Below are 17,288 nucleotides of genomic sequence, written 5' to 3' on the forward strand. Positions count from 1 at the left end.
CTGTGGCTGTGCAGGCTCTGCAGTGGGGGTTGTCCTGAGCTGTCTACCTCTTTAGGGGCCTGAGGTCCTCGCCGGGGGCAGGGAGGGGCAGTCTGGGTGAACTGGTCATCGTCCCCCGCACCTGCGGGGTAGAAGTCTTTCTCGTTGCAGGGAGCACGTGGTGGGGCCAGGACTCATCTGCACAGTTGGGAAGTCTCCCAGCTGGAAGGCCAGTTTGACCGTGGCCCGGAAGACCGTCTGTCAGACTCCTCTATGCTGATTCCAGCCAGAATCATTGGCAGAAGGAGTGAGAACGGGGGCAGTGGATTTATCTGCACATACCTTCCCCCCTGGCTGCACTTGGAAGCAAGTCACGTTGCAAGCCCCCTGCCCAGCTGTGGACGCGACGCAGGCCGGCGTGTGTGCTCTGCTGCGTGGTGTGGACCTCTGCCTCCCATCTGGGGATGGGGAGGCGAGGCTGCCGCTGTCCACCGCTGCAGGGACTGCTGGACTCAGGTGTCGGAGCGCTGCCTGGCTGTGACTTCTCTCCCTGCCGTGCGGCGACAGACTGCTCGTGCCGGCGGGGCGTCCTCTGCCGCAGACCCCCAGACTGCGGAGTCACACGACTGGGATTCTCCTACTGGCTTTTGAAAGTGAAGCAAGCCTGAGGATCACGAGGACTCCCGGTTGGGCGGCAGGCGCCCCGGGGACTGGGGGTGGGGGCGGGCTGCAGGAGCACACAGACCAAGGGTAAGGGGGCAGTGCTGGTCCCTGCTCGGCTCCAGACTCCGGCCCAGGGAGCCCTTCATCTCTGGGCGTTCAGGGTGTTTTGTGTGAAACAGATGTTGGACAGCAGTGTTTTCAAGACTCACCAGCACTTTGAAAAGGACGAACTGTTCAGGACCCTCAATTCCACACGTAGAACTTATATTGCATTAAATTCATTTATTATCGTAAAGTTCATCTTTCTGGTTCCCAGTGAAATCATACAGTGACCTTGTTTCCTTCTACCATTAGATGCTCAAAAGATGGATCCGTGCCTCTCTCCATCCTGCGCACATGGGGGAGGGGGCACCGGGGAGACCCAGCCCGACCGCTCCATGCAGTGGGGCTGGCTCTGCAGGCTGGGGGTGGGGAAGGCGGGCCCTATGCTGTGGGGGTGTTCCCAGTCTGGTCTCGTTGTTGTAAGGGCAGTGCGAAGCCTTGGGAACGTTGGCCAGGCTACTGCGAGATTGGTGGACTGAGGCGGGGGCGGGGAGGGGGGGCGAGGAGGCTGCAGCGCAGGGAAGCACAGTGTGTCCAGGAGGCCACTCCTTGCCATTGAGTCCCAGCATGCACACTGCTCTCAGTGCTGGCTGTGTCCTTCACGTGGACATGTGAAGCCCCCCAAGAGTGAAGACCCCAGGGGCCGGCTTGGGGCCTGGCAGAGCCTGCATGTTCGGTACACCTTTGTGGGGAACTCTGACCCCTTCTGCAGCGGCCTGTTGCGTGAACACTGCCCAGTCAGCTGCCCACTGCAGGCTGGCTCAGGGTGACAGCTGGAGCCCACCTCCAAAGAGCCATCTTAAGAATTGGCTACCCTTGACTCTTACTGTTCTTGCACTCTGTGAATTTGTCCCCAGTGCCAGTGTGCACAGCCTTGTGACGGGCGGGGCTGGGGTGGGGAAGAGGACCACTACCATCCCCCAATTCGCAGGCATGTGTCCAAGGTCAAAGTCCAAACGCCCCGGGGCCAGGACCACCCAGCTAGGCCCCTCCACAACCCCTCCACAGCCCAATCTGTGCAGCCCGCGGCAGGTAACCCGGCGCCCTCCCTGCCTGCGCGGGTGCCCCCAGGAGCAGCAGGGAGGTGGACCCTGACAGCCGCCTGCGGAGCGCGGGGGCGGGGACCAAGTGGTGTGCCCCGCCCCACCCGCCCTCCGCGGTAGCCATCTGGGGGCGACACGTCCTAGGAGCGCCAGACGGAAGCGCCGCTGGGACTGACACGTGGCCTTGGGCGGTGCTGCCCCGTGTGGGTCAGCCAGGCCGGAGCCGGACCTGGACGCGCTGCGCCCGCGGACGGCCGCCCCCCCATGCAGCCGTTGCCGCCAGAGGAGGCCCGCAGGGACGGGGCCGAGGACGCCCAGTGGTCCAGGTGGGGTCAAGGTGTGGGAGCGGGGCGGGCGCGGGTTGGGGAGGGGGCGAGGCCACTCTCCTTCCACCTGGGGTCGCGCACTTCCTGGCTGTCCGCATACCAGTACCCAGACCCAACCCAGGACCCTCCTCCCTCCGAGTGCCAGGGTCCCGGTGGTTGTGCAGGCAGGAGGTATCCCAGGAGGCCTGCCTGGGGGCAGGAGGCATCATCCCGGATGGTGGAGAGGGAGCTCACAGGCATAGCTGAGTCCTGGAACTGACCTTGCCAGGAAGGACCACAGGCATTTCCAGGCCTGAGGGCAAGGAAGAGCAATAGAGGGTCACTCACAGGCAGCCGGGGAGCCTGTCAGGGGGGGTGGCTGAGTCCTGCCCCACCCGGCAGCTGTGTGCTGTGGACAGATCTCCATGGGCCTGGGCCCACTCCTTTCTATATCTGTGTCCACACCACTGCCAGGTTCAGGAGTCCCCAGGGACACACAGCAACCAAGAATGAGGTGGGGACTCTCTGAGGAGTCCCAGACCACCGTGCCTCAGCCCTTGCTCTGGTTCTGTGGTCCATGGCCCCTCAGACAAGCCAGCTGGACCCTGGGTCCAAAGTCGGGCCCTGGGATCCTAATGCCAGTCCACCTCCAGCTCCGAGTGCCCAGGGAGCCTGTTCCCTGTAGGGCGATGGCTGGTTCCTGCCCCTGCGTCCCCGGGACAGGCTTGCAGGAAGCCTCTAAGGGGCAGCCACCCCCGCCCCACTGATGCTGGGGCAAGATGAGGGCAAAGCTAGTGGGGACGATGGAGAAAGGCTGACATTGTGAAGCCGGAAGTTTCCTGTAGGAAAGGGTGTGGACAGCGGGGCGGAGAAGGGCCCAGTCTCCCCGCCAGGCATCCACTGGGACAGGGGGCTGCACCCTGGGGTATGGCCGGGTCCAGGAGCGCCCTGAGGCCTGCCTCGCTCTCGTCTTCCCTCCCTGCCGTCCCGGTTATTGAGGTGCTGATGCAGGTGGCAGGCCGGGCTTCACGGCCTTGTGGGCAGAGAGGGTTGTGGCCCAGGGCTGTAGAATGTTCTGCAAACTTCCCTCTCAGGTTCTGTTTCAGTGGCTCTGGCTGGCCCTGCCTTAACGTCTTCCCTCTGTGCCTGGCTCAGGAAGGAGCAGCTGCAGCTCCCCAGGCCCTTGGCAGGCGAGGCACCTGGCAAGTTCTGGAGGGGTCTGTGGGGTCCTGGGTGGAGCCGGGCTCAGCTGGGACAAGGCGGTCCCCACCCGAGTGGACAATCCCATCAGTCACAGTAAGCGTGGCTGTTTATTGCAGCCAGCACGGCATGGCCTCTGCATCGACAACCACACGTCTGCTCTCGTGGCTCCGGGAGGCAGGGCCGCCACTCCTCAGCCACATCCCTGGGGTGGGGGCAGCCTTGGGCCTGTGTGTTCTCTCCTGGCCTGCGGCGCCGGCACATTGCCCTTTTCTGAATCGAGGTGCCACGTGACCACGCATTTACTCAGCCATGGATGCTTCTCAGGCACAGGGGCTGTTGGCAGGAAGCAGAAGGTTCTAGAAGGTTCACAGGAAGCATTCCGATGAGCTGGAGGCACGGACCTGAGGCTCAGGACCGGTCAAAGTGAGCAGGATGAAGCTTTCCTGGCCCATCCTGCCGTAGCCTCTTGTTCCCAAACAGCCCTCCGCAGGCTCAAGAGTCTGGGTCTGGTGTGCTAACCAGCCCTCGGGCAGCTGTCCGTGGCGGGTCGCCGCCTCCAGCCAGACTTCCTTGTTCTGTGTTCCCACCAGCTATAGAGGAAGTCACTTTGTTGCCTAGCTGGCACTGCCCGCCAGCTCAGGGCCTGGGGGGCCTCTGGGGCCCAGGGAGGAAGCACACAGCACCTGGCCCCACACAGGCTCGGAGCACACTGCTTGCCTGCATGCTGAGGGGCCTTTCTTGGCGTCCTGTGGTCATAAGGAGGCCAAGGGGCAGCACTGTATTCTAGGTACCGGCCAACCTTCCAGAACAGGTCAGCCTCAGCTGGCCTTCCGGTGTTTCTAACTGGACGTACCACCCAGAGAGCAAACACAGCCAGGCTCTCGGGGTCACCAGTGAGAGGCTCCTGAGGGCCAGGTGGGCTTGCTGGGTGCAGGTGACCCTCCACGGCTCCGAGCACAGAAAGGAATAAAGCTCCTTTGCAAGGCACCTTTGGGCTGTGGCTGTCTTTGCTCCCACGCCCTGCCATTCTAGCGCCCTCAGGCAGGGCACAGTGACGCTTGCAGGGGACCCCAGCAAGGGGCACAGGAGCACTGTGGGCCCGTGTGGGTGTCCCGGGATGGGGCATCTGGGGGCCATGGCAATGCTGCAGGGCAGGCACACCCCCAGGGGCTCCACGGGCTGCAGCCAGCTGGGTTCAGGCCGGCAGCTGGCCTGACTGTGTTGGTCTGTCCTTCCCTGGTAAGGCCCGCAGGGGCGTTTGCTTGAAGGAGCAACATCTCCGACAGGACTGCTGCCCTCGGGAGGGACACCCGGGGTGAGGTGCTCACGGGGCAGCTTGGTCATCTTCAGGTTTGGAATCCCGGAACCTGCAGTGGTCTCAACGCCCAGGGGTCCCGCGTCCATGTCCGATGGGCACTGAGCAAGTGCAGATGCCCACCCCCCACGTCCCTGCCCTGCCACCGCCTTGTGGTCTTTGGTTCTGGATGGAAAACTAGCCCAGAGGGAGAGCTGGTGAGCTGCCCTGTGGGTCCGCCCCTCCATGCTGGCGTCTTCAGCTGGGGAGGCCACTGAGACCTGTCGGGTCTGCCCCATTGTCTGGGCTTCTGAATCATTCCGGGAGCATTTTAAGAACCAGGAAGTGGGGGGGGGGCATGATGACGAGGGGTCACCGGGCAGTTTCCTAGTGGAGCGCCCTCCCCCAGCCTCAGCCAAAGCAGGGTCTGGTGTCCGGTTTCTGGAATTACAGGACTGGGTGTATTTTTAGCACAGGACCCTATTTCCCACTGGACTCATAGGTAAGCGCAGAGAGCAGCAGAGGGTGCCCCGGAATCCCACCCATGGCACCCCTCAGACACTCAGAGACCAGGCTTGAAATCCGTGGTCCCACCTCTTCACTGTGCAGGTGGAGGAATGGTGGCCCAGGGGTGCGCCCAGACAGCGCCCCAGCCTCTCCGCCTGCAGAGCTCTCTACTGCGCCACGCCACGGGCCCCATTGAGAGCTGGCTGGCACGCTGGACCCGGAATTCCCAAACCCCAGATGGGGCCTGGCCTACGGATACAGGTCTGCTGGGGGACAGAAGGCTGGGCTGTTGGAACTTGGTCATTCACCCCAAAACCCCCGAGTGATGGTGTCGAACCTCGCATCAGCTGTGTCTGCTGGGGGGACTGCGGCCTCTTCAAGGGCAGTGGCTCCTTGGCTTCAGAAGGCACGCTGGACCCGGAATTCCCAAACCCCAGATGGGGCCTGGCCTACGGATACAGGTCTGCTGGGGGACAGAAGGCTGGGCTGTTGGAACTTGGTCATTCACCCCAAAACCCCCGAGTGATGGTGTCGAACCTCGCATCAGCTGTGTCTGCTGGGGGGACTGCGGCCTCTTCAAGGGCAGTGGCTCCTTGGCTTCAGAGGGCAGCAGCCAAGGAGGGATGGCCCCGTCACAGGCCTGGCCAGACAGAGTGCCTCCTCCTCCCTGACTATGGAAAAGTACACGGTGGTTTGCAAGGGGACGTGGACCCACGTGGCCATGCCGGCCGGAGGACGTGGACACGGTTGCCTTGCCTCCTTCCTGGGCCGTCACAATGGCTCCTTGTTGGGATATCGGGAACTGATGGTCACTCTGCTGTTTACTGACCCATGAAGAGGCAGATGTCATAGGGCCTGAGACCTTCCTTGATGAGGAGACAGGCTTGAAGAGGCTGGTCCACAGCCCCAACCAGAGCCGTGCACGGGCTAGCCGTGGCTGCTACGGCTGCCCCAGGGTGGCAGTGGGCCACGGATGGCAGGTGCAAACCCGTGCTCCCATGATGAGTCCCCAGGACGGCTCTTACGGTCAGCCGTCCACCCTGCTGACATGACGCTGGCCAGTTCTCCCCCCAGCGAGGCGGGCCCTGTGCCAGTCTGGGGCCTGTCTGTGGGGTAACAGGCACATCTTATCAGGCCCATTGATCCGGCCGTGGGCACCACCCGCTGGCCAGAAGGTGCCCTCAGGCCTTGGAGATCATCCTTCCCCAGGGAGGGGCCAGCTGCCTGCTCCTGTGCCCACTGGGCCTGTCCAGGGCGGGTGGGACCCCTGAGCTCCCTGCCAGTCTGCTTCGGGACCTCTCCGCTGTCCTCCCCACCCGCCCCTCGGCGTCACGCCCACTGCCTGAGATATCGCAAGCCCCCCGCGGCGCCCCCCCATCCCCACCCACACGAATGGCGCCCACAGCTCCTCCCTCTCTCATCGTTGAAAAGTCAGCTTTGTCTCTGAGGATAGCCTTGATTTCCAGAGTCACCCTGAGGGGTCCAGGGTCCCCTGTGCCCCACGCACCTCCCGCCACAGCTGTCCGTGTCCTGCCTTTGTCCCGTCCGCGAATGTCCACGAGGCACTCGGAGCCGAAGCCCGTCGTTTGTTGAGCTTTCTGCCGTTTGTTTTGATGCCCCGGACCCCATTCAGGGTCCCACATGCATGGGGTTGTCATCCCCTCCCCGGGCAGTTTCTGACTTCCCTGGTCTCACGGACAGTCACGGAGCACTAGCCAGGAGTTTCGAGGACCGTCCCTCTATGGACACCTGCCTGGCCACCTCCCCACGCAGCTTCACTCCTGCCCAGGTTCTCCCAGAGCTGACCGTCCCAGCGGTGCTGTGTGCCCCTGTTGGCCACCCGGCACCGCCTGCCCTGAAGTCCTCTGCTGGGCAGACACCGCTTCCTGGGACCCTCTGGGGACCCAGTGTCCTGCTCCCACCCTGTGGGAGGCCCTCCCTTTTGGCCTCAGCCTCGGGGCCCCCTGGGCGGGTTACAGAGCTGTCGGCCACGTGGGACCTGGACGCTTGGATCCTGACGGCCGGTCCCAGAGGGTACAACCCTCCAGCTGCGGTTGGTTTCACCAGCCCTTCTGCCGGCCGGCCCGCTGTTCCCAGCCTCTGCTGCTGTGAGTGGCTCGTTTCCGGTACCGGCCTGTGCTCTCGGAGCCACAGACGGGAGGATGGAGGGGTTTCACGGCGGCCACGCTGCCCCCGGGCCTGACGCAGCCCCTTCTCTCCTGCAGGCCCGAGTGCCAGGCGTGGACAGGGACGCTGCTGCTGGGCACGTGCCTGCTGTACTGTGCCCGCGTCAGCATGCCCGTGTGCACCGTCTCCATGAGCCAGGACTTCGGCTGGAACAAGAAGGAGGCCGGCATCGTGCTCAGCAGCTTCTTCTGGGGCTACTGCCTGACGCAGGTGGTGGGCGGCCACCTAGGGGACCGGTGAGCCGCGCTGCTCCCCGCGCAGGGCTGGGGCTGCCCTTGGGCAGGAGGAGTGCGAGAAGGGCCCCGCCCAGAGCAAGACATCCCTGGGAGACCGGAGCTCCGGAGCTCCGCGAGGAGGCGGTCGGGGGCAGGCACAGGTGCACAGCTCCCCCTGGAGGAGCCCCCGGCAGCCCAGGGGGTGCTCATTGGGACAGACAGGCTGCACCTGCACTCCTACCGTCGCCTCTTCTGCAGAGGAGGACGGGGCAGCAGCGCCCACCCGGGGGCTGCTCTGAGCAGATCTTCGCGGCCTGCCGGTCCGCCTGGCTGCACAGCTCCCGTCACTGTCCTGCTGTCCCCCTGTCCTGTCCAGGATCGGTGGTGAGAAGGTCATCGTGCTGTCCGCCTCCGCCTGGGGCTTCATCACGGCCGCCACCCCGCTGCTCGCGCACCTCAGCAGCGCCCACCTGGTCTTCATGACCTTCTCTCGCATCCTCACGGGCTTGCTCCAAGGTAGGGCTGCCTCGTAGCTTCCCTCCCCGGTCTCAGCCGTGGGAGAGCAAGGCGGGTGCACACGTGTTGTCCACACACGCGTGTACGCACGTGCGGGCACATACATGTCCTCGCGTGTGCTCCCGCATATGGTGTGCCTTAGATCAGAGAAGGCCTATCAGCCTCTCTGTGTGGCCGCTGATAAGGTCGCGGACGTCAGGCCTGGCAGTGCGGCCCTGGGCGGGGCGGTAGGAGCACAGAGCCGGCTGGCGGCTGCCTGCTCTCCGCTGCTCTCGTGGGCTGGTTGGACGCTGGAGCACTGTGCCTTCTCTAGAAACACTTCCCAGTCTGGCACGTTCTGATGTTGGACGCCCTCCTCTGCCAAAGAGTCTGCCCCAGAGACTTGGTGGCATCCAGCTTGGCCTGTGGCAGCTGTTAGCGCCACTGGCCCCCGGCGCGGCGGGGATGTGCTGTGTCTGCGTGTTGCTGGGCAGAGCTGTCCCCGGGCCAAGGCCCCCGGTCGCTGACCGGCCCTAGCAGTCTGGCTCATGCGCAGTTGGCTCCTGCAAGTTCACTCCACGCACTGCACATGTGGCCTGTGGCCGGTCCTGTGGCTGGGCTGTCAGATGCCGGAGGGGTTTTCTGGGCAGAAGCCGGCTCTCTGGGCGCCCAGCCAGGTGGCCCTCAGCTCAGGCCACATCCCCATCTTCCTGGGAGGCCAGTCTGTGGCCCAGTACGGGGCTCGAGGGGCAGCCATCACTCTGGGTGACTGGTGGCACTTGGCGTGGGCTGGGGGACAGGGCCCTAATGAGAAAGCCAAGCCCCGTCTCACTGCCATGGCCTCATGGCCTCTTAGTGTTTCCTGGTGCTTTTAGAGAAAAGCATAGAAAAGGGAGCCACAAAATCAGATTTTGAAAATCAAAATCACAATCAGATTTTGATATCATTGTAGGCTCACAGGAAGTTGTAAGGAAACCTGCAGGGAGGGGCCAAGCTCCCTTCCCTGCCCCCCACGGCAACCGCTGGGGGCGCGCAGAGCGCGGTCACATGGAGCCCTGCGGCTGCACAGGGCCGTAGGTGCGCCGTGGTAGGAGCGTGGGCGAGCATGGGTGAGCATGGGCGGAGTGTGGGTGTCAGCGCCAGGACACTGGAGCCGGGGGTCCCCGAGGCCAGCGTCAGGGTGATGGCGGTAGGACCGCCAGCTGGGACCCAAAGTTGTTCCCACAGCTCACGCTGGTGGCCTGACCGTGAGCATAGCTGTCCCCCCCACGGAGAGTGTTTAGCTGAGTCCTGCTGGTCCCGTGGGGGTCAGGTGAGCAAGAAGGACACCCCACACTTGAGTCATCATGGAGGGACCCCGGGGGAGCTTCCCAGCCTGGCTCCCAGCCCTAGCGGGCCTCCCTCGCTGGGCCTGGGTGACTGGTGTGGACATACAGCTCTCCGCTTGTTTCAGGCGTGTACTTCCCGGCGCTGACCAGCCTGCTGTCCCAGAAGGTACGAGAGAGCGAGCGAGCCTTCACCTACAGTGCTGTGGGGGCTGGCTCCCAGTTCGGGTAAGTCCCGGCCCAGGGGGCCCAGGGCATAGAGGGTGCGCCCGTGGGGTCTGGGCCCGGACAGGCCACGTGGGCGCATTTGCGGCTCGGGATGATGGGGAGCGGCTGGTTCTGTGCTGCGGGAGACCCGCCGTCCCTGGGCGAAGTGCTTCTCTGCCCCTGAGCCGTCCCCGGGCCCTGGGCAGCTGGTGTGGCTTTGGGGTGCAGAACGTGGGCCGGGGCAGTGGCCGTTCCACCAAGTCCCCTTTTATCTGCACTGGGGGAGCCCGAGGGGGTGCCGTCCCCTGGGGGAGGCGACCGTGCTGCTCTGGGGGGCACTGGGCATGGTCCAGACATGATTCCCGTGCTCCCGCATGGAGGCCTGTCGTGGGGACAAGGGCCATGTTGCTGTGCTGAAGGGGCCTCGCTGCCCCTGGGCTCAGGCCCTGGGCGTCACTGCCACCAGCATGTGGGCAAGAAGTCAGAGGGTCGGGGTGCCTGGGGAGGGCCAGGAGCAGCCCAAATGAAAACCGGGGGCGCCCTGTGGAATGGGAATTCTGGATAAGCTTCGTGGGGCAAACTTGCACAAAGAAAGATGTGCTGTTTTCCTGAAATCCTGCCTCGGCCGGTGCCCTGGGCCTGGGACACACAGGGAGAGACTCTGCCCACAGAGGCTCTGAGGGGAAGGCGCCCCCGGGGCTGCTGGCCCCGCTCTCCTTCCTCCGTCCTGGCTGGAGCTCCGCAGACGGCCGGGCGTGCGGGAAGGGAGGCCCCACGGGGGTGTCTGGGACCCCGGGAGCCACCGGGCGTCCGGGCGTCCTGGCGTTGTGCTTGTAGAAGTCTGAGACTTTCAGCCTGTCCGCCCCGTGCGGCTGGGCAGCGTGGAGGTTTTGTCTGAGTTCCCAACACCATCCCTGCTTGTTTGCCACCTTTTTTAGTTTCGCAGGAGCCACACAACAATGGGAGGCCGACTGAAGGCCTGGAAGCAAGAATTTAAAGCAACACGGCCCTCGTGCCACGTGGCAGCCGTGTGGCTGTGCCCTCGGGGGGTGGGGGTTCTCAGAGGCGTCGCCTTGCCTGGGGGCAGCCCGGGGTCACGGCCACGCTGCTGTCTGTCCTCCAGGACACTGGTGACAGGGGCCATGGGCTCCCTGCTCCTGGACTGGTACGGCTGGCCGAGCGTCTTCTACTTCTCCGGCGGGCTCACCCTGCTGTGGGTGTGTTACGTGTACAGGTACCTGCTGAGTGAAAAAGGTAACCGTGGCCCGGTGGGCGACTGCCGGCAAACGCAGCTGCCCAGGGAGGGGCCAGGGCCTGGTGCCCGTCCCCTCCAGCAGCCACCCATCAGCCGCCGAACGCAGGACCCTGAGCTGTGGCTTTGCTCCGTCTGGAGGCTGAGGAAAGTGCCAGCTCTGGCCAGGTTCTGGCCAGGTTCTGGCCTGAGAGCTGTGCCTGGGCAGACGCAGGCACGCAGGGACAGCTGCCTGCCGGGCACTGGCCGCCTGGGGGGCCAGCTGGTCTGAGGAGGGCAGGCAGAAGGGCTTGGGGGATCCAAGGGCAGGGGAAGGACTGAGAAATGTTGTTCAGACTCAACACAGGCGTTGACCCTCAAAGGTAAATGCCGATAACCCAAGATGCTCGCCGGGAGGATGACACGATGGGACCCACACACAGCCGGGCAGGGCCACAGAGTTGTCAGGGCGCCGGCCCCCCAGGAGCTGCCTCCCCCCGCCCCAGCCGGTCGGCCACAAGCAATGCTGTCCCCGGTTCTGAGTAGCTTTCACGTAGAAACACCTTGCTCCCCTCAGATCTCATCCTGGCCTTGGGCGTCTTGGCGCAAGGCCTGCCGGTGTCCAGGCACACCAAAGTTCCCTGGAGACAGCTTTTCCGAAAGCCCTCCGTCTGGTGAGCCGGTGTCTTGGGACCACGGTGTGATGGGGGGTGAGGGGTGCGGCAGGATGGGGTGAAGCCTGGCGGATCTCGGGTGTTCCCTGGCGTAGATGCCCCCAGAGCCTACACGGGCGTGGGTCCACCCTTGGCTCCTGAGCTCCACGCCCTCGGGCCCTGGGGGCGGGGGGGGCAGTGTTCACAGGGGCCCCGTGTGCAGCCCAGGGCATGCAGACCCCGAGCCTGGCGCCTGTCCCGCAGGGCGGCCATCTCCTCCCAGCTGTCGTCCGCGTGCTCCTTCTTCATCCTCCTCTCCTGGCTGCCCACCTTCTTTAAGGAGACATTCCCCAGCTCCAAGGTGGGTGGGCCGCCCTGGCACTCACGGGGTGAGGGAGGGCCAGCGAGCCAGTGCCTGGCATGCACGGGGGCCGTTGGTTCCACCTGGATCGTGTGTGAGTTCCGGCCACACGGGCTCATGGCCCTGAGAGGACCCCACCCAAGCTCACGGTTGGCACCTCTGGCCTGGCATGTGCTGGCAAAGGACAGGGCGGCTTCCTACCGCCGCCGCGACATTCGCTCCCTGGATGGACCGCGTGCGGCTGCCCCTATAGCTCAGGGGCCAGTCTGTGGATGGTCGTTTCTGAGCATGGGCCAGGTGGGGGTCATGACATGGGCAGGGGTGTCCCCTGCCCATCAGCTTGGCTCATGTCACCCCAGATGCCTGGCCACCCTCCCCGTCTGGTGACCAGGACCCCCTAAGCAGCAAATCCCCAGGGTGGGCCTGCACCCCCAGCTCAGCCCGGTCACGGTGTGGGGAGCCACGAGGGAGACTCGGCCTGCAGGGAGACAGCGCTGGTGGACCTGGAGCTCATCCGGGGTGGGGGACAGTTAGGGCCAGGTAGGCCCCTGAGCCCGGGAACCCAGCCTGTGGGCGAGGAGAGCCTTCCTGGGCATCGGCGGCCTTGGGCAGCCACTGGGCCTGTGCAAACTGTCCCCTCTGAGGCCTCCCTCCTCCCTGCAGGGTTGGGTCTTCAACGTGGTGCCCTGGCTGGTGGCGATTCCCGCCAGTCTGTTCAGCGGGTTTCTCTCTGACCATCTTATCAATCAGGGTGAGCCCCAGGGGAGGGACCGCTGGGAACCAGCCCGGCTTGGCCACCCTCGGGGGGTGGGAGGCACCCCTCCTGGGCGATTCTACAGGGATGGGAAGGGGCCTTGCCCCCTGAGGACCTCCTGTCAGCGTGGGACCCCATCCCTTCAGAGCTGGCCTCCCCCAGCCTGTTTCCCTGAGGGGTTTGGGTACCATGAGAGGATCCGAGTCCTGTGACCGTGGAGTTCCTCCCCGGGGGCTGAACCGTCTTTGGAGGAGGAAAGGGCATTTGGTGGGGTCAGAGGTCATAGGTCCGGGTGGGCTGAGTGTGTGAGCCCAGGACCCAGTGAACACCCCGAGGACGAGGAGCTCACAGCCACGCACACTTAGACGTTAGTCCTTTCTAGTTACAAAGGTGCTACCCACTCGAGGGGGGAGAAGGAGAGGATTTGGAGAAACGTGAAGAAAGCACATTTGTAACCATCCCAGCAGCCTTCCTTCTGCGTGTCTGCTTGACCGTGTCCTAGAGGGTCCTCTAGGTGCATGCCCGGTGCGGGATAGACACGCTCACACACACGCTCACATGTGTGCACATGCATGCACGCGGCACTCACACACGCTCACACGCACCCAGGACACAGGACACCAGGGGCAGGTACGTGCTCACACGTGTACATACTCTCACACACACACGCTCATGTTCACATGCGTGTACACACGCCTCTTGCGTGACACAGGACACACCACCTTGAGCCCAGGGCCTGTCCCTCCCCTCCGTGTTCCCTCTCTGCAGCCCTGCCGGCTGACCCCACCAGGGGCTCAGCACAAATGGGCCAATGGGACCGTCTCCCCGTCTCCCTCTGTCCAGGTTACAGGACCATCGCTGTGCGGAAGTTCATGCAGGTAGGGAGGTGGTGGGATGGGCCTCTCTGGACACCCCTGTTTGGTTCCTGGGACCCAAGAGGCGTGACCTCCAGTCACCCAACCTAGAAAGCATTTGGAGGGTGCTTTGGGTCAGTGCTGGGAGCCGGCCTGGCTGACCTGAGGCACTTCTCCCGGCTGTGTTTGTGGGTTCTCTGTGCCCGTGAGCCCTGGCACATGTGTCTGGGCCTGGGTTGCTCCCATTCCCCTCTCAGTACGACTAGTGGGGCCGGCTTTCATGAAGCTCGTGTCCCGCATCCCCGGGGCAGGCCTGGGAGGGGCTTCTCCCCTGACTTTGCTCGGGCACCCCAGGGGGGCACCACAGCCCGTGCCCTGCCACCCACCCTTTCTCCCACAGGTGATGGGCCTCGGGCTGTCCAGCGTTTTTGCCCTGTGTTTGGGCCACACCTCGAGCTTCTGCAAGTCTGTGGTCTTTGCATCAGCGTCCATTGGCCTGCAGACCTTCAACCACAGGTAAGGGCGGCGCCCCTCCCACTGGGCTGCCCCATGCTGCCCACGGGCGCCCTCAGCACCCTGCATCCTGGGTGCGTGGGAGAAGCCACTTGGCTCAGGGCTCACCCGTGAGCAAGCCACGGGGGCCGAAGTTTTTCCAGGTATCAAGCTGGCGTGGACCTGCGACATTTGTAAAACTGAATTTGTGCCTGGGGAAGGGCTGGGGGGAGATGCTGAGCTCCGCCGAGGAGCGCGCTCTGGCCTCTTTCCTCTTGTTCAGTGGTCACCCTGAGCTGCTCAGCAGCACTAGCATTCGACGAAGAAAACCACTGGAAATTGTTTTAGGAATCGGTCGCTTAATGTTTTTCAAGTTAGTAGACAGCAAATGAGTGTGCATTTTTTTAAGGATTTATTTATTTATTTGAGAGAGAGAGTGTGGCGTGGGTGCATTTGGGGCGGGCAGAGGGAGAGGGAGAGAGGACATCAAGCTGACTTCAAGCTCAGTGCGGAGCCCGACGCGGAGCTCCATCCCCTGACCCTGAGATCATGCCCTGAGCGGAAACCAAGCGTCAGACGCCTAACTGAGCCCCCCAGGCGCCCTGAGTGTGCATTTGAACAAGCTTGACTTCCTGTTTGTTTCATCCTGGGAGTGGGTTCCTGCACTGCGTCGTGGTGCGGATGGGACAGCCGGGTGGGTGCAGGTGGCCTGTTGGGGCTGTGCACCCTGGTGTGGTCTCAAGCCCCGGCGTGGCGGGTGCCCTGGCGTGATGGGCAGGCCTTGGCTGGGCTGGGTTCTGAGAACCCACTTGGCAGTTTCTAGGATCCAGGCGCTCAGAGGACCAGCCTTGGGCTCAGGGGGGTGGCAGCCACCTGGGGGTCACTCTTTCCTCTTTCCCACAGCGGCATTTCAGTCAACATCCAGGACCTGGCCCCATCCTGTGCCGGCTTTCTGTTTGGTGAGACCACTGGCTTCTGCTCGAATAGGAAGTGGCTGTTCCCCCCCCCAGGCATTGCTCACCCAGCCTCGCCCCCTCCTTGGGCCCGAGGGGCTGCCCCCGGGTAGGGGGGGCCTCCTGTGACCCGTCCTTGTTCTCTTCCTCTGTCCTGTTCACAGGTGTGGCCAACACAGCTGGGGCCTTGGCAGGTGAGATGCGAGTGGGGGTGCCTCCTGGTGGCCCCGCCCCTGAGTCTTCCCCCGCCCTCGTGCACCCCCACCTGCAGGGCGGGGCATGGAGGTGTATCGAAGGTCCCACAGTGACAGACCAGTGGGGAGGGGGGAGTGCAGCTCGCGGAGCTGGCCCAGGGCAAGAACCCAACCACTTTCCACGGTGTTCACTTTTCTGATGGTGGGTACCCCAGCCCCCACTTGACCCACAGATGTGAGTCAAATCCTCGAGGTCCAGGGTTCCTGGGGTTGAGTGCCTGGATGACAATGATGGGGCTCATTCCCTGTGAGGGGTGCAGAGGGACCTGTGAGGGGCAATTTCCTGGGCAGCCCATGAGGTCTCTGGCCCTCTGAGACCCTCTGATGTCAGCCCTCCCTTGGCCCGGCGGTTTGGACCCCTGAGTTCAGCTTCTGTCCCTTAGGCCATCCCTGGCCTCCCCTCCTGGAACCCCACTGCCAGCTCCCCTCCTCGGCACTGTCCTTAGACTGCCCTGGAGCGCTCGGCCCGCCTGCCCCATCTGCTGCAGGTGTCGTGGGCGTGTGCCTGGGCGGCTACCTCATCGAGACCACAGGCTCCTGGACATCCATGTTCAACCTGGTGGCTGCCGTCAGCAGCCTGGGGCTGTGCACCTTCCTGCTGTTTGGAGAGGCCCAGCGAGTGGACCTGAGCCCCACCCACGAGGACCTCTAGCTGCCCCAGCCTGACCGTTCCTTCAGTGCTGTCTGCCTTGGGGTGATGGGCTCTGTTGGAGAGCCTCCCACTCCTGACTCCAGATGTGTGAACAGAGGGAGGGCGAGCCCTAGCCGAGCCGGGCAGCCCTGGGTGGGCCTCAGTTTCTCCAGTGAGGTGATCGTGCCCTCCCCTCAGGGTTCGTGGACTGTCAGGGGTGAGTGGAGTTAGTATTTCTAGTCGCGGCTGCATCATTACACACACACAGTCTGTTCCACGTAGATCCACGTACCCCTGTGGTCACCACGCTGGGAGCATTGCCCGTCACTGCAGGGGCTGGGGCACTGCCGGGCTGGACTTCCCCTGAGACCTGCTCTGCTTTGATTCTTGGCCCGTGGGGCCAGATCATTCTTCGTGGGGTGAGGGGGGCTGTCCTCTGCACTGTGGCTGAATCCCTGGCCCCCACCTACTAGGTGACCGCCCCCAGTCATGGCAACCAACATTGGCTCCGGCATCACCATGTGTCCCCAGGGGAACTGCCCCTGGGTGGGAACCACAGCTCTCATGAAGGCTGTTAGGGGCCTGTGGCATTTCTGCTTCTCCAAGAAGCCGGGCTGAGACCCTAGCTCAGTGGGCTGTGCGCTAGATGCCCTCGCCCGTCTTTGGGGACCCCCTGGCATCCCCTGTGGGTCCCTTGGCACTGGCGACGTGTTCTGCCTCCCTGGCGCCCGCGGATGCCAGCAGTAAGGGGACTGTGGGTCCCTCTCCTGCCCAGCGTGCTCCCGGGACCAGGGAGCCCTCCTGCATCGTCCCTCTCTCTCCTAACAGAGGAGCTGGTCATCTCGGGAATTAGTAACAGATCTTACAAGATGTATATGTAGAAAAAAGAAAATAAGAATGTGGTAAAACCACCCCAGACTTATTTAAATGATGGCTATTAAACTGGAAAAGGAAGACTATTACTTTATTACTCTTTCTTTTTTAAAAAGAATAACATGTAGCAAAGATTTGTTGGGCTCGCTGCCTAGGAAGCTGGCAGGGGTTGCAGATGGTGGAGGCGACGGGGCAGGGGGCGTGGGGGCGGGGCAGGCGTGCTGCTTCGCCCTCAGGGACCCCGGGTGCACTCTGCAAGGACGGTGGGCAGCTTTCCCTGTCTCTCTCTCCGGTGTCCCCACTTCAGATCAGAAAGAACCTGGAAGAAAGATTCCTCATCACTGATCTTGGGTCTGGCCTCCGTGGATTTGGCCCAATCGTTCACGTAGGCATGCCAGGAGTGTTACTTTACCGCGGAGGCCCTCGTATCCGCTGGGCTGGTGGTTTCCCTGAGCGACCCTGGCGATGGCGGAGGAGCCCAGCCCAGGAGACTCCCCGCGGCTGACATCCCGCGGCACCAAGCACGGTCAGGTCCTGGGACACACGAGCTGAGCTCCGCCCTTGTGGCCGCTACCTGCGTGTGTCCAGGCTGGCGCATCCATGCTGCGACATTCCCCTGCGCCGCCCGCAGCCGCCAGCGCCCACCATCCACGCTCTGTGGATGCGACGGCTCTGGGACCATCACAGAGCTGGACTCATGCAGTCTT

At 63.7% G+C, this 17,288-nt stretch overlaps 1 protein-coding gene across 8 annotated transcripts; it reads left to right on the plus strand.

Moving 5' to 3' along the window:
- Positions 1 to 1,932: 1,932 nt before the first annotated feature.
- Positions 1,933 to 16,667, plus strand: SLC17A9 (solute carrier family 17 member 9). Of its 8 annotated transcripts, none has more exons than XM_040638578.1 (13): positions 1,933 to 2,113; positions 7,322 to 7,519; positions 7,875 to 8,014; positions 9,447 to 9,546; positions 10,649 to 10,779; positions 11,334 to 11,430; positions 11,674 to 11,770; positions 12,434 to 12,521; positions 13,368 to 13,402; positions 13,779 to 13,894; positions 14,774 to 14,829; positions 14,988 to 15,017; positions 15,524 to 16,667. In XM_040638578.1, exons 1-13 carry the CDS (start codon positions 2,052 to 2,054, stop codon positions 15,727 to 15,729), a joined length of 1,356 nt encoding a protein of 451 aa, XP_040494512.1. In that variant the 5' UTR covers positions 1,933 to 2,051; the 3' UTR covers positions 15,730 to 16,667. The 8 variants fall into 8 exon arrangements, with proteins under 8 accessions (XP_040494512.1, XP_040494513.1, XP_040494514.1 ...); XM_040638579.1 differs by having other exon boundaries at positions 15,566 to 16,667; XM_040638580.1 differs by lacking the exon at positions 11,674 to 11,770 and having other exon boundaries at positions 10,649 to 10,759.
- The last annotated feature ends 621 nt before the right edge of the window (positions 16,668 to 17,288 follow it).

The sequence above is a fragment of the Ursus maritimus genome, unplaced genomic scaffold (genome assembly GCF_017311325.1).
Source record: "Ursus maritimus isolate PB19 unplaced genomic scaffold, ASM1731132v1 scaffold_22, whole genome shotgun sequence".
NCBI classification, from domain to species: domain Eukaryota; kingdom Metazoa; phylum Chordata; class Mammalia; order Carnivora; family Ursidae; genus Ursus; species Ursus maritimus.